General features: G+C 39.6%; 1 protein-coding gene across 1 annotated transcript in view; it reads right to left on the bottom strand.

Moving 5' to 3' along the window:
• Nucleotides 1–13,695, bottom strand: part of sdk2a (sidekick cell adhesion molecule 2a) — a 138,354-nt gene extending 124,659 nt beyond the window's left edge. Inside the window, exon 1 of the mRNA XM_084430276.1 lies at nucleotides 13,587–13,695. Within this exon, the coding sequence (XP_084286402.1) occupies nucleotides 13,587–13,668 (82 nt within the window). The 5' untranslated portion in view covers nucleotides 13,669–13,695. The remainder of the gene's footprint in view (nucleotides 1–13,586) is intronic.
• Nucleotides 13,696–14,760: the final 1,065 nt, after the last annotated feature.

Raw genomic sequence — 14,760 nt, 5'->3', positions numbered from 1 at the left:
GACCTTTCATGTGCCCTCAATGTATTTGTCAAAGCGCATCAGAGAGAGTGGGAGTTCTACAAGATCATTCACAAGAAAACAAACTACAGTATATAGAGAAGAGCTTATGTAGCCGAGAGGAAAGGACAATATAACTAAGCCGGATGGATAGAGATTCAACGCAAGCCTAATGTGCTTAGAAGACATAGTGCGTGGTACAATGGGACAACTGCGAGAAAGGTAGAAGAATGACAGATTTTGTCCCCGTCACTTTATGAAATAGCTTGCGGCAAGGATGAATCTAATACTGAGGGATTGTCGAGCAGGCGATTTCTGCACTGGATGCTTTTAATAGGGATGTCAATCAACAATTTTACCCCATTAATTGTGTGATCATGTTATTGTGCAGGCTGAGCCTATACATAATTAACATATTAAACTGTGGGTTCAATAAGATTTTTTTTTTTTTTTTTTTTAAGGAGTATTTTATGCTCACCAAGGCTTTGCTGTTACTTTCGAATAATTTGGCTCTTTGTCCATTGGATACAGTTGAATTGTTACTCACTTGTAATGCAACCAATTAATGGTGCTTTCAAACTGGGTCCCACCTTCTGAGTGTGTGAAGAAAATAAACTTTTTTGAACCATGATGGCTCCAACATTAATTTTACCTATAGGCCCCCAAATGTCTAGAACCGGCCCTGCATGTGACATTCATGATGGTCTAAGCTGGCATTTCGAGCAAGGAAACACACTGAAACACCAAATAGATTACTTTTACAAGAGTATTTTCAGTCTCAAAAGTACCCAATAATGTCACAACAGAGAGACAGACAGATGGATGGATGGATAGAGGATTGATCTGATCTCCTAAAAGATCTGACTGACAGTTTTTAATAATCATGCAGTACTTAATACTTCAAAATATCAAGCATACTTAATACTTTCGTACTTTTTTTACACTTCTGAATGTTTAATTGCATACTTGAAATGTTTAATTGACTACGTGAGAATTTTCAAACACTGTTTATTAGTTGGTTGTCTTTGTTCTATTGCTGTTATTTATACTGTTGTATCAAATTTGATTCATTGTTCTTTTTTAGCACTAATTGTTTACTTCTCTTCAATAATTCCTCATGTTTACTTATATGAGAAAACCCTGAAGGCTAAATGCCAATGGTTTCATTTATTATTACTTATATTAATACCGAGTGTTCTACGGCACACACATTTTTGCTGTGGTATTGAAATGAAGAATGCAGAATTCACTACTGAAATTTTGGTAAAGCAAAAACCTCTCACAACACAGAACACACAATTTCAGAGCCAATCGCTCCAACAGGCTTTCTGAGCTACATTGGATCAAGGGTGAATTTGGGATGTGCAATACTGTATACTGCATAAATATATCTGTTCTCCAGTGCACTCGTCTCGTTTCATCTCTCCCTCTCTCTCAAATGTGTTTTTTTTCTTTGTATGATCTCACTAATAAACAGGAGCCGACATGACAGGGATTTATTTTACAAAGAGCATCTCTCTCTTTCAGACATGCTTTGCTATTGACCAGAATTGATTCTAATGGTGGACATGGTGAATACAGATCCCTCAATACTGGAAACACTGACACTTCTGGAAACGTTTCAAGACCGAACTCGGAAAAAATTGCTTCATACTGAAAGCTAAGGGGCAATTTAGGGTTGGCGTGTGGCTGCACGATTATCTGCGTCTGTTTTAAAGCACGTGTTTTAGCATCGGTTTATACGTTTCGCGGCAAGGAAGACTTTTATTAGAGTCTGCTTTCTTGCCCCCTTTGAAATGAAAATAAATATCTGCACACAGTCTCTTTTATCTCTGTCAGTATTCATTACTGCAAGAGGAGCAAATAGAAATGCACCACAGTTTTTCCATTTAACCTCACTAGCTCCGCTAACCCTCGCTAAATCATTCAGGGCACAGGCTGGAATTGACTTTTCTTGGGTCTTGTACCTCATTGTAATAACAACAGTCCAAATTAAATGTCGCTAATCTATTAACACATTAAATTGGTCAGTTTGTAAGACACTCACAATTAGTGCGCAGTGGAGAAAAGCAAAACAGAACCAAATGTCATTTCCCAAGGCAATTCATTTCCTGTTTGAGGAGATCAATCATTCATTGTACAGTATATTACAAATAAATTTGTATTTAATAAAAAAAAACGACATAAAAATAACCACAAAATTTGCATCTCCCTAAATGGAAGGCCATTCCACTTCAAGGAACAGCTCATGAAAAAAAAAAAACAAGCCATTATTTATTTACACAGACTTGTTGGAGAATCTCTACACAGCTCTTTTTTTAATGACAGTTCACAGTGAAAAATAAAATAAAATGGCCATTTATTTGCAGTCCAACAAGCTTTTTTTATGTCATCATCATCAATATTAATTACACAATATTGTTAAGTGAAATTATGAATATCTTTAATAGCATTAATAAGTCATTTAATTTAAAGAATCAACAATAATGAATGTTTTATTTAATATTGTGCAGTCAAGATTATAAATAATTACTTGAAAACGTTTTACCTTTTCAAGATTTATTTTAGGTGTATTGTTCAGTGTTTACTTAATTAAGAAAAACTCGCAGGCTAAACGTCATTGTTTTAATATTTATATTAATACTTCACTTTTTTTTAAACAAAAGAGTGCGTTCAACAGCATAATATTGCACATTGAAACTGCTATGACAACAATGTTGCGTTTCACTAGTATTAGTATGGACTTTTGAGAAATTTCTGAAGCTGTATGATAGGTGAGAAAATTATGAGTGAATAATAACCTTAATTTCAGCCTGTTCCTCACATATGACTTCATAAGACTTGGATTATAGCGTCATATGGCCTACTTTTATGATGCTTTTTGGAGCTTGATACAGTTACTATGAAATCTTGTTGTATGCAAATGAGTGCATGAAAATTCTAAATTTCCACTGAACTGCATGTGGGTTTAGAACAACATAAGGGTGAGTTAATAATAACAGGATTGTCGTTTTTTGAGGTGAACTTACCCCTTTAATTCCATGACTTTGCATGATAAGTAACAAACCTTTGAGTGGAAGTACTGTTGTAGCGACTGCGAGTGAAAAACAAAATTTAAATATTCTCTGCATGCCTTGTACAAGTATAGGCCTACTCGCACACGTGTGTGAACACACACGCACCAGTTTCAGAAACACACCGGGGGCTCGTGAGTTTCCACCTCAAAGCAGCAGTCGATTTGTTTTGCAAGGAAGGTGCGATGCAAAGAAACATCAAGCGCACGAGACGGCTCACTACGTCGCTAGCATTTGAAGAAGCGCAGACGAGATGGAAGAAAGAGAAACACAAGTGACATCAAAAAGCCACACATTCTCGCACGAGCCTTAGTCTGAGCTGGTGGGGAGAGCTCAGCGTTTGTCCTAATCAATACCCAGCACAAGGCATTGAGATGCAGCCAGCGGCTCCCAGCCAGGCAAACGTCCAGGCGGACTGCCAAAGAATGGGGAGAAGGGGGGTGGGGGGGTGAAGGGACGAGAGACAACTTCTCAATCTGAAACATTTCCATCCACAGCCACGATGGGTGCGCCGCGCTTTCTGAAATGTCTTCCTGTCCCTCATAGACTTAAATGTCCAGTCACTTATGCCAAGCTCCTGTTGGAAGGTCATACGGAGACTTGTTCAGATTGTGGATCTGCACTCGGGATCCAAAATAGGTCATTTCGTAACGACGCTTATCTGACTACAGTAAGGTCCATATTTTTTGGTTAAGGACATATCGAGGGGCTCCGTCAAAATACTTTTTTGGGGGGGCAAAAATAATCTGAACTGGGGGGGGGGAAGAATCGCTGAAAGACATTCAAAATTACAGTATTGCATTCTGAGAAAAACTACAATGCAACCAAATAAATCAGATAGATAGATAGATAGATAGATAGATAGATAGATAGATAGATAGATAGATAGATAGATAGATAGATAGATTTTGTTTATTTTCAAATCTTTCATTTTAACATGGCACTAAAACATCATTGCACGCCTATGAGTGCAAGATGAGTTATCATTATTTTTGGTCCATTTTCTCGTAAACGAAAGACTGTAAATGTTAAGCTCATCTACTAATAAAAAGTTTGTTTGGTAAACTTTTAGTAATATAGCAGTGTATACAGTGTAGACACCCTCAAAGCTAACAGACATGGACTAAAATCCACAAAACTCCAATTTCACAGGATCTTTAAGGCGAAAATCCTGAAATCTGCAAAAGACTACTCACAATTCACAGCACTGCTCTGCGGTGAGAGCTTTTTTTGTTACTGAGAGAAAGAGCTCTGATGAATGGAGAGCAGAAGATTGTTTTATGGGTAAAATTATCCATGTTGTGATTGGTAGGGCTTGGATTGAACACCTTTTTTTGAGCATGTACGGCCAGAACAACAGAGCTCAGTCTTTTGTGCGCATAAAATGGGTTCACAGCGCTGAAGCTTTTCAGAAGAAGAGAAAAAAAAAAAAAATGAGGCTTGCATCTCTTTTTGCTTTCCTCTTCCCACATAGCCCCCCTTTTCAATCTTTCTATCAATGTCTCTATCATACGGTCGTGTTGCCACTTTGCTATTTTATTCACAACACAAGAATGCACTCCCAGTTTCCCAGGAGGATGAAGCTGAATAAGGGAAAAGATGTAGAGGGCTTTGTTTCTAGTTGCTGTTTCCCTTCAGTCAAGCTTTCTGTTGTTTAAATGTTGACATCGAAACAGCCCAGAGGCTTGAAACAAGCTTGTATGCAGCAGGAAAATGACACTTTGTCAGAATTTCATCCCATTTTCTCCTATCCAAAGCACTTTTTCCATAACAAGATCGCTTTGAAAGATTTGCTAATTTCATTTCGATGCTAAGCAAGTCAGTCGCCAAGGTCTCTTTAGGAGACGTTCATTGTACATCGAGGCTATTCAGAAAGAACCTTCACTACATAATGACTTCATAAGGACACACACACACACACACAAGCCATTTGCTTTTTGACTTGTGCAAAATTTGCCCCGAGTTCTTAGCAAATTTCCTTGAAGCAAATGCACATGCAGAGCGTTTATTAAGCCTATACTACCACTAGCGTTTCCCCCTCTCAGTTGCAGTAAACAACCAGAAAATGAAAACCAAATTCACTCAAGCTGATGCTCTTTTATTTAAACTAGCCCTGAAATAATGAGTTTCCGCCAAAGGCAGGAATTTCATTATTGACATCCCTCTCCTCAAAGCATTCAATCTTACAGCATTTAGCTTCTGTTTCAACCCACCTTAAATATCAAATGTTTTGCCTGCGAAACAGAATTGTAAGAATTCTGAAAGTAAACCGGATCGGTTTTGTATTTGTGTTGTCATTAAAGAATAAATCGGGTTGAATGATATTGTGGGCAAGCACAAACCGTGACCTTCACCAGCCATTTCTTTTTCTACTCCTGTTGAAATATTCCTTGTGTCCAATGCACCTACAGACCCTTTCCAAAAAATGTGAATATCATGGAAAAGTTTATTTATTTCCATAATTCCATTCAAAACGTTAAACTTCCATAGATTATAGATTCAGGGCCCACAACTTAAACGATTTCAAGTATTTAGTTGAGGCTTCCAGCTCATAAAACCCACGAAAACAGGATTTAAAAAAAATAGAATATTACATGAAATCACACAGTAATTACACAGTGATACCATGGTCATTGAACCAGGTTTTGGTTCTTTTGGCAGTGTGGGCAGGTGCAAATCCTGCTGGAAAATGAAGTCAGCATCTCCATAAAGCTTGTCTGCTGAAGGAAGCATGAAGTGCTCTGAAATGTCCTGGTAGACGGCTGCGTTGAGTGGACGGCACAGTGGACCAACACCAGCCGATGACCAACACAGACTGTGGAAACTTCACACTGGACTTCAAGCATCTTGGATTGTGTGCCTCTCCATTCTTCCTCCAGACTCTGGGACCTTGGTTTCCAAATGAGATCAGAAAAGAGGACTTTGGTCCACTGTGCTTTATTAAATCCAGAGTCAACGCAGCCGTCTACCAGGACATTTTCAGAGCACTTCATGCTTCCTTCATTTTCCAGCAGGATTTGCACCAATTACTGATTTCATGTAATATTCAAAAAAATTTAAATCCTGTTTTCGTGGGTTTTATGAGCTGGAAACCCAAATTATGTACAAATAAACAACTAAATACTCAACTAATCGTAAATCGTTTAAGTTGTGGGCCCTGAATCTATAATCTATGGAAGTTTAACGTTTTGAATGGAATTATGGAAATAAATAAACTTTTCTATGATATTCAAATTTTTTGGAAAGGGTCTGTATCTGCAACCATTCACGTGTGTGCGTAGGGAGTATTTATTGTTCAATATTAAAAACTTTTTAGAAAATACATGAAAATAAAACCAGATACATGATGAAAATACAACCAGATCAAATCATAACAGTCGTGGAAAGTTTTGTGTACTTTATTTTCCACTGGCAAATTTGCGCCAACAGCAGGCAATTTAGCAGCCTGCCAAACATTACACTTAAGTAAACTGTGATTATTCATTTTAATTTGACTTGGAAGAGAACAGTGGAAGAGATGTTTTGAATGGGTACACTAGAAATAAATCTCACTCATGCAAATATGCACACACACACACACACACACTGTTAAACTGTTACATTTCTGTTAAACACAATGTTCACTGTGAGTCTTCACAGAAGACTTTTTTTTTTTTTCATGGTGGTGTATTTTCTACAGCATTCAGAATTTCATGTTCTGGGGACTTGCTGGTGGCTATGTATGGTATCTCATTTTCTAGTTTCATTAATGTCGCTAATCGTTCACACATTTCAATGGTCAGATACAAAACTCTCAAAATTAAACCTTGCAGGAAAGACCAGTTTAGACCAGCATGATTTCTATGCTGGTTTAGCTTGTAAACCAAGCCAAAGTGTAAAAGGAACCCAGTAATGAGCACCAAAAAAAATGGGTAGCCCAATTAAACAGAGGCAGAGTGAATACAAAAAGTCTGAAGTATAAATTAATATTTATTCAAACGTGCAAAATCATGAAAAAAATCCTAACCCAAATATAAAACATTAATGGAAAAATTAACCAAAAAAGGGAAAAATCTTATCCAAAAACATCCAAATTAGAGTCAAAAGCAATAATGCCAAATGCAAATTTTCTTCCTCAAAAATTACAAAAAAAAACCAAACAAATCAACAAAGTACAAAATACCTGCGGCACTCAGGCCACACTCTCCATTGCAGCAACCAATACAAACTAACACAAATTATCACATTTATACTGGTGGCCAGCACCATTACCCCATGGGGAGGGACAAACTCACATACAACACTTTTTTCCCATAAATAGAGAGTCTAGAAGAAACATTTTGTCATACCGTTCAAAATAGATAATTTACAACAGTTGATATCATATACAATACATTAAACAGGAAGTAACAGAAGCAACTCGGCCGCGTTATCCCTAAAACACCCATGCTTAATTAATAAGTGGTAGATTCCAATCTCGATTCCCGCCACCGTTTCCCCATCGTCTATGCAGTATTGTTTGTCCCATAATTTTAAAGACGACAGATATTTCATTCACTCATTTCGATCGATAATCATAATAAACTCTTATGTCAGTACACAATCTCTCTGTGTGTGTGAGTGCATTTATTAACTCAAGTCCATGTTAAACGTGCGGTCAATCCGTGAACGTCACACAAAGACATCTTGATGTCTATATCCCACAATGGAGACCAGTGTTCAAAACACAATATGCAAAACGCTCCCTGTCCACACTACCCAGACAGCAACATAGTGTCAGCACCAGATCCGCCGCACATCTGGCAATCCACGTGTACCAGATGTGCGCCGGATCTGGGACGACACTATGTTGTTGTCTGGGTAGCGTTTTCAAGCTTTTTCCAATTTGAGGCTTTTCATCCACATTGAAACATCTGAAAATGCTTAAAAACCATATTGCGCATGTGTAAAGCATACCAAAAGAGAGAGCAGACATTATAAAGTTATCATGACATTCTTCAGGCACGAACATTTTATTAGCAAAATCTCACACCACTCAGGTTGCGTTCAAAATCGCATGGTCTAAAACGTAATTGTCATCATGTTTTCTTTGCAGGAAAGCAATAAGTAGACTGTACAAAATCAGCATTTCTCTTTAGCAACACTATGAAAGTATATAGAAGACACAACAATGCCGGTATAACTATATATATCTGTGGATATAATATACGTCACATGACTAAACACGCGTCATTATTTTCAAATGCTCCATCTTTGTTGACAAAAAATGCCATCTCAATGTGGACGGAAGGCCAAGGCCTCATTATCAGCTTCAGAAGATCAGTCCTTGTATTTCATGGATACATCGACTATACAAACACTACACAGCGTCAACCCACATAACCAGCATCAACCTTCAAGTGCTGTACTAGTATCTGATTGAATGTGATACACGCTGAAGCTGTGAGTTAAAGCACTTTGTTGTGGCAATTGTGAACAAACAGATATGCTCTCTTCATAAATAATGCTGTAGTAAAACTACAGCAATATTAAGAGAGCAACCGATTACAAAACTGAAGGATTCTCATTATCATCATCAAGCGAGCAGCAGCTGGTCGTTGGCAGAAACTGCTTCCTTACTGATTGGAGCCAGCCTGAGATTCCAGAGCCAAATGATGTTTGTAGAAATAACACCGAATTTTAAAAAGCTTTATGAATTAATCCTTATTTCCACCCAACTGACGACTGAGACAGAATCAAGCAAGGCCTGGTAACAATGCCATTCCAGAGGCGTAATGTGAAAAGACATTCATTTGCGGCAGAATAATGAAACGGGCTCTTACGCGTGCTCGCAGCGAACAGATAGCAGTCGGATCTCCTCTGGGACTGCATTAGAAGCCGGAATTCACGGATGCAATGCTAGATCTGACTCTCGTTGGCCCCACACTAACACTGACAGTCATACCCCCTCAGGCTCACTGCAATTACTAGGCAGGGGCCCTAAAGTCTAAACTTATCTGATTATATTTCCATTCTGCACTATCCAAACAGTTTTACCGCTCGAACGAGTCCGTTTAAAAGCCTCCTGGAGCGAGATACAGGCTCCGCACAGTCAGTCTACAGGTTCTCTAATATTAGGCTACAATCGCATTTGGTCTCGAGGCAGATTAACGTGAGCCACCGCTCCGATAGGAAGAAAAGTTTGACATCCAGTAATGAAAAAACCAGACGGAGCCTTGCAGAGGTCGACGTGCCTCATTTTGAGCCGTTTATTCATTCCTCAGTCTACTGACTGTATGAATAAACATCAGCAGACTGCAGTGGCGAGGAACGAGGAAGAGCTAGCATGTAGACGGCATGGGATAACAGGAGCTGGGCTGTCAGTCTGTTTTACCTGCGGGGGCCGTGTGCTGGGGCTGTCGCAGCTAGAGCTCGCGGAAAACGCCGTGCGTTTTGTCAAAAATTCACGAGACATCTGCTGCCATGCCGGGACCTTGCTTCCAAGACGTTTAATTAAATAAGTGTCGCGGCGCGTACAGATAAATATGAAGCAACTGGTGCACGGGCGCATAATTATGACAGGGCATCTGGAGCGGTGGTCTTCCATGCTCATTATGGCCCGTCTGGGACATCAAAAACAGCGCTCGAGTCCCATGTGTTCATATGGGAACAAGCTTTACTAGTGCCCTCAAAGGAGGGGAACATCCGCACGGTGGCAAATTTGAACTTGAAACGCAACTGTGGCTTGAATTTCCTAAGGCTTTTAAGGCAAATGGGTCAGACCTCTCCTTATTTGCATGACTCAGTCGATGTGTATGAATGACTGGCGGTCGACGTCTTGACATATGCCTGCGTGCATTATCCAGCTTAAACAACAGTGCAGGCAGTTTTAATCGCATAAAGATGTGGATTCCACCCGAATTCATTTTTGTAAGCATGGAGGATTATCAAATATAATCAGAAGATTTAAAGATGGCTGACAGCTGTCAAATGATGCAACAAAATGCCACAAAGACATTGTTTCAAAATTGCAATATAACAGTAAGGATTAATTCAAAATCCAAGGAAATACACACACACACACACACACACAGTGTTGGGGAAAGTTGCTTTTAAAAGTAATGCGTTACAATAGCGTGTTACACCCTAAAAAAGTAACTTTTTATGGAAAGTAATGTGTTACATTGCCTTTTTTTCATTTGGGCTGGGCTTGCTTGTTTCTTTTCTTATTTAAAAAAATCATTTTAAAATAATGTGTTATAACTAATTATGCGTTATCCCCACATAATACACACATATATTCTTGGGCATACTGACTAGAGATGTCAAAAAGTACAGACTTCGGGATCAAGTTGGTACTGAAATTTAAAAAATGTGACGATACCAGCATTTCCCTCTAGCATTATGAGCGCTGTTAAACGGATTCTTAAACACTTCTGATTGGCCACTGTGTTGACACGCTCAAAATATATGTATCTGATTGGGCATCGTGTTGACGAGCTCAACATATATGAAGTTTTATGTAACAAAGTTCGGGAGGAGCATGTTCAGGTAATCATCCAATCAGCACAAGAAGAAGGCAGTATAAATAAAGCCTTCCCTTAAATCCTGTCTCATGACAAATTTCTCAGCATCCCGCCACCACCCTATCACCTCACATTCAGATGGGTCTGCTCATAGATACCTATGATCTATACATTCATAGGGGGGAGTACTCTGGGGTCGGGCCGAATTCCGAGCTCGGAGCCCTCCCCCCGGACAGCAAGCCAAATACGCATTATAATATTACATCAGATTTCATTAACATGTGAACTCGTGAAATGTCTGTGATTGGCTAAAATGATCAACGCTGCAAAAACATTTTGTTTTGACACTCTTCATCGAGCGCTAACACAGATACACACGGGGGCATCTGAAAGCGGGCATCTATCAGCGGATCCCTAATATATCAATGTGTCAGTCCCTAATATGTCAACACAATGGCCAATCAGAGGTGTTTAAGTCATGGTATCGTAAAAAATTTTGACAACTAATACTGACACTTTTCTTCAAGTGTATGAAAAGCATTTGTGCACTGGTTTATTGGTCGCACACTCTGAAGGTGGATAACCTCACAAGGAGGGTTTCTGCTTTGCAATGAGCGCAAAATAAGTGTCACACTGCAGGAGCCGTCTCTTTTTCCGGACTCTATCAGGCATCCAGGTGGAATTAGAGCCCTGATCGCTATTAAACGCAGCACGAGAAACATATTCAGCCTTTGGATGGGAAAAAACAAGCACATGACACCTCCTCGTCTCCAGAGACCCCTTCAGCTTCTGAGCCTTCCTAATTTATGGAATACTCTGTGTTCCCCACGCTCCGCAAGGATGACTGAACTCATTCTGCTGTATACCCTGCGTGCCAGTCACGCTGATACTCATTAGCGGGAAGCTTCAGAACAAATACGGCGGCGGCCCCGTGGGGGGAACTTTGGGCATCAGAGGCTCGCTGCTACCCGATGGTGGGTTGATGCCACCCTCCGTGAAAGAAAGAGCCTTTCGACTGCTGCTGCTTCTTCTAGCCACCCTCTGTGACTGGTACCTATTTGGTCATTCGGGGGTGCAAAGTCTGGCAGCTTCAAGTGGAGCCGAGCAATTGATCACCAGAGAAAGTCTTGAGGTGAAAGGGGATCAGAAAGCCTTTTCTACCCATTGACCAAAGTGCTGGGTTTCCTTTTAGTTACCGCTAAGCTCCCTTAAAGCTGTCCAAGGGCATTGAAAGTACACTTAAGGATGAAAACAGGGATCTAATCAATACGAGGAAAAACAATGCAGTCCTGAACAGTGCTAAACAAACACCGGACAGACCTTGTCTATAGTGTGCTAATGTATGCGTACGCTCCATGACAGGATGCTTAAAAGCGTCAGCAAACACTGTGCCATGCATAATAGGGGACGGCTGAAAGCTTCTTAGATTAGATAGGGGGTCGTTTATACCCCAATGTGGCCTGTTCAAAGGCTGACATGCTCAAGGATTATGCCGCTTTTAGCAGTCCAATGCTTAGGGCATTGTAATGATCAGATGCAATCCAAGCCTCTTCACAGTGAATGAATCACCAGTGCCAGTACTTTAAGATCTGTCAAACAGGATGGATCACTGGGCTGTACATCAGCCATCTTCCTACGGATGCCAGGGCCTTTTTTTTTTTTTTACAGCAGTTAATAGATGAGAAATGCACCCCGTGGACAGAGCAGAACACCTTGTCAAATGGTAAAATACGCTCAGGAACCAACTGGACGAACAAGCGATGTACAGTCAGGGAGATGGATGGGATATTGATGCAATTAAATTGTTGGTTTAGTTGCTCTTCAAGTCAATTTAAAGCAACATACATTCTCATATTCTGATGTTTTATTTTATATAGGCATATTTGATTATTTATTGACATTAATTGTTATAATTGTGGACCCTTTTAGGGATGGTCATGTCAACAGTTGTCATTTCAAACCAGACTCAGAATACAGGACACACACAAGCACGCACACACACACATCCCATATTAATTATTTTGAGTAAAAGTACATATAAAAGTACATTACGTAGTATATATATATATATATATATATATATATATATATATATATATATATATATATACACTTTTACTCAAAATAATTAATATAGTAATTAATTATTTTACTCAGAATTTTTCTAACAAATAAAAACAAAACGGAAATATGCATTATCCTACAAGTAGCTTTGTAGATTTTTAACTTTAAGAAATGACATGGTGGAATTACCATTTATGTTAATTCTGCCTAAAGTACAGTTCTTAGCCGATTATCTCAAATTGGCCAAATGTTTGCAAAATCGTTGTATTTCCGCCTAAGTGGGCAAGAAAGCATGATAATTAAAACGAGATATATGAGATAATATGATTTCCGTTCAACAAGATACATGTCATAGCTTGAAAAAGCTTGCATCCATTATTGCATTTGGCATTTTCTATGATCTGATCACAGATGAGCTGAAACATATGTTTCATTCTCTGAACAGACCTCTCTTTTCAAACTTTACCCATTGTGTAGGTGTGGTGTAGTAAATCCTAGAAATGCACTGTAATGTGCAGTATTAGTGCTGGATTCTTTCTCTCCATCCCATGGGATTGCTCTACAAGTGATGGGGCATGTTGGTCATATAGAGACCACAGGGTATTATTTCAGTCACATATCTGCCAGGTTAACACCTATTCAGCAGCAAATATCATATTCCAAACTTCACTGTTAAATAAAGACTGCTTCGTTCCAAATAACATTTATATCATAATTTAGAACTAGCCTTAAAATCTGCATGAGATGAAATCTTAAAAAATAATCTGGAATTTTTGGTTCATCCATGAATTTGTTTAATTCTAACAGGATTCATACGGGGTTCCTGTTGGATCCCACTAAAACTGGTTCCAAATTGTGACTGAAATTCCATTAGCATTCCTTTTGGGTTCTTTCCATAAATCCCACACATCACACTGCCTTGTGAGCGCTGAGTCTCAGGGGCCACTATAAGATCGGAGACTCTTACCTTGCGCCCAAGTGTTATTCATGAATGAAAACATCAGAATCCATCCGGCGCCCCACTTCAGAGTTAACGCGCGCCTTGACATGATGCTCCGACACGGCTGTGAGTCCGCAGTACGCGTTCGCCAGCGCCGCGCTGGATACATGTTGCGCCGTAGTCCCGGTTTCCAAAGAGCAATGCGAGACACTGAGCGCGCTGCTCACGCGCGTCCAAAACCAGCGCTTAATAAGGAGGAGTCTATAAATCAATCTATACCCGCCAGACACCAATAAACTGCTGCAAAGTCTGATGAAGCAAAGTTTATGAACTGTAACAGCATAAACAGCACAAATTCAACTGACAATCATTCTATTTTTTGGTTAAGTCTTTTGGTTATTTATTTAGGTTTATCCACAAAAAAAAGTTAGGCGATAAGAACAAAATGCCAAATGTTTAATCCTGAAACCTTTCAGGAGTGGGTTCATGTGAATTCAGTCATTTGCGTTCAAATGAGTGAATCGACCCCGCTGCATCTCTGCGCGTCATGAGACATCTCTCAAAGTGGATGCCCTGCAAAGAGACACTTTAAATCCAGTGGTCGAGAAAAGTAAAGGCTGAAATAGTGGAGTCTCGATGAGGAAATATTCCGTCCGGTATCTTGGATGTATTCCCCCAAATTCAGTGTCCGTGTCCTTTCAGTACTGCGAGCAACAATGTATGAGTGCCCGACAACTCAGGACTAAGGAAGAACTCCTTTACTGCGGGATGTCGCCACCACGCGGCGGATGAGAGAACTGCATCTTCTTATTACGACATGTTCGTAATATAGGTATCCATCGATCATTATTGAAAGTTTGGTCATTATTCATGCTGCGGCGAGACCATGTTTAGGAAAATATCTAGGGTTTATAACTCAAACTAGCTCTGATTGAACATTTTATATATTAATACAGATTTGCGAGCATAGTTCAAGCGGTCCACAATTATCAGGATGTCAGTGTTATAACTCCACAGAGCAAGTTGTCTGTTTGCCAAGAGAGTTCGAACTCCTAGAGCAACAAAATTATTAGTGCTCTCTCTCTATCTCTCCCTGAGACTGCAGGCTCAGTGTAAGCTTTGATCCTGAGGACACAAATCTGGTTTTAAATTCCGAACAGATCCACAGACTCGTTACCCAAGCATGCTATGACTCACGTAC

Source organism: Rutilus rutilus (genome assembly GCF_951802725.1).
Source record: "Rutilus rutilus genome assembly, chromosome: 1".
Classification (NCBI taxonomy): Eukaryota; Metazoa; Chordata; class Actinopteri; order Cypriniformes; family Leuciscidae; genus Rutilus; species Rutilus rutilus.
The sequence above is the reverse complement of the archived record's forward strand: the minus strand, read 5'-3'. Positions and strand labels throughout refer to the sequence as shown.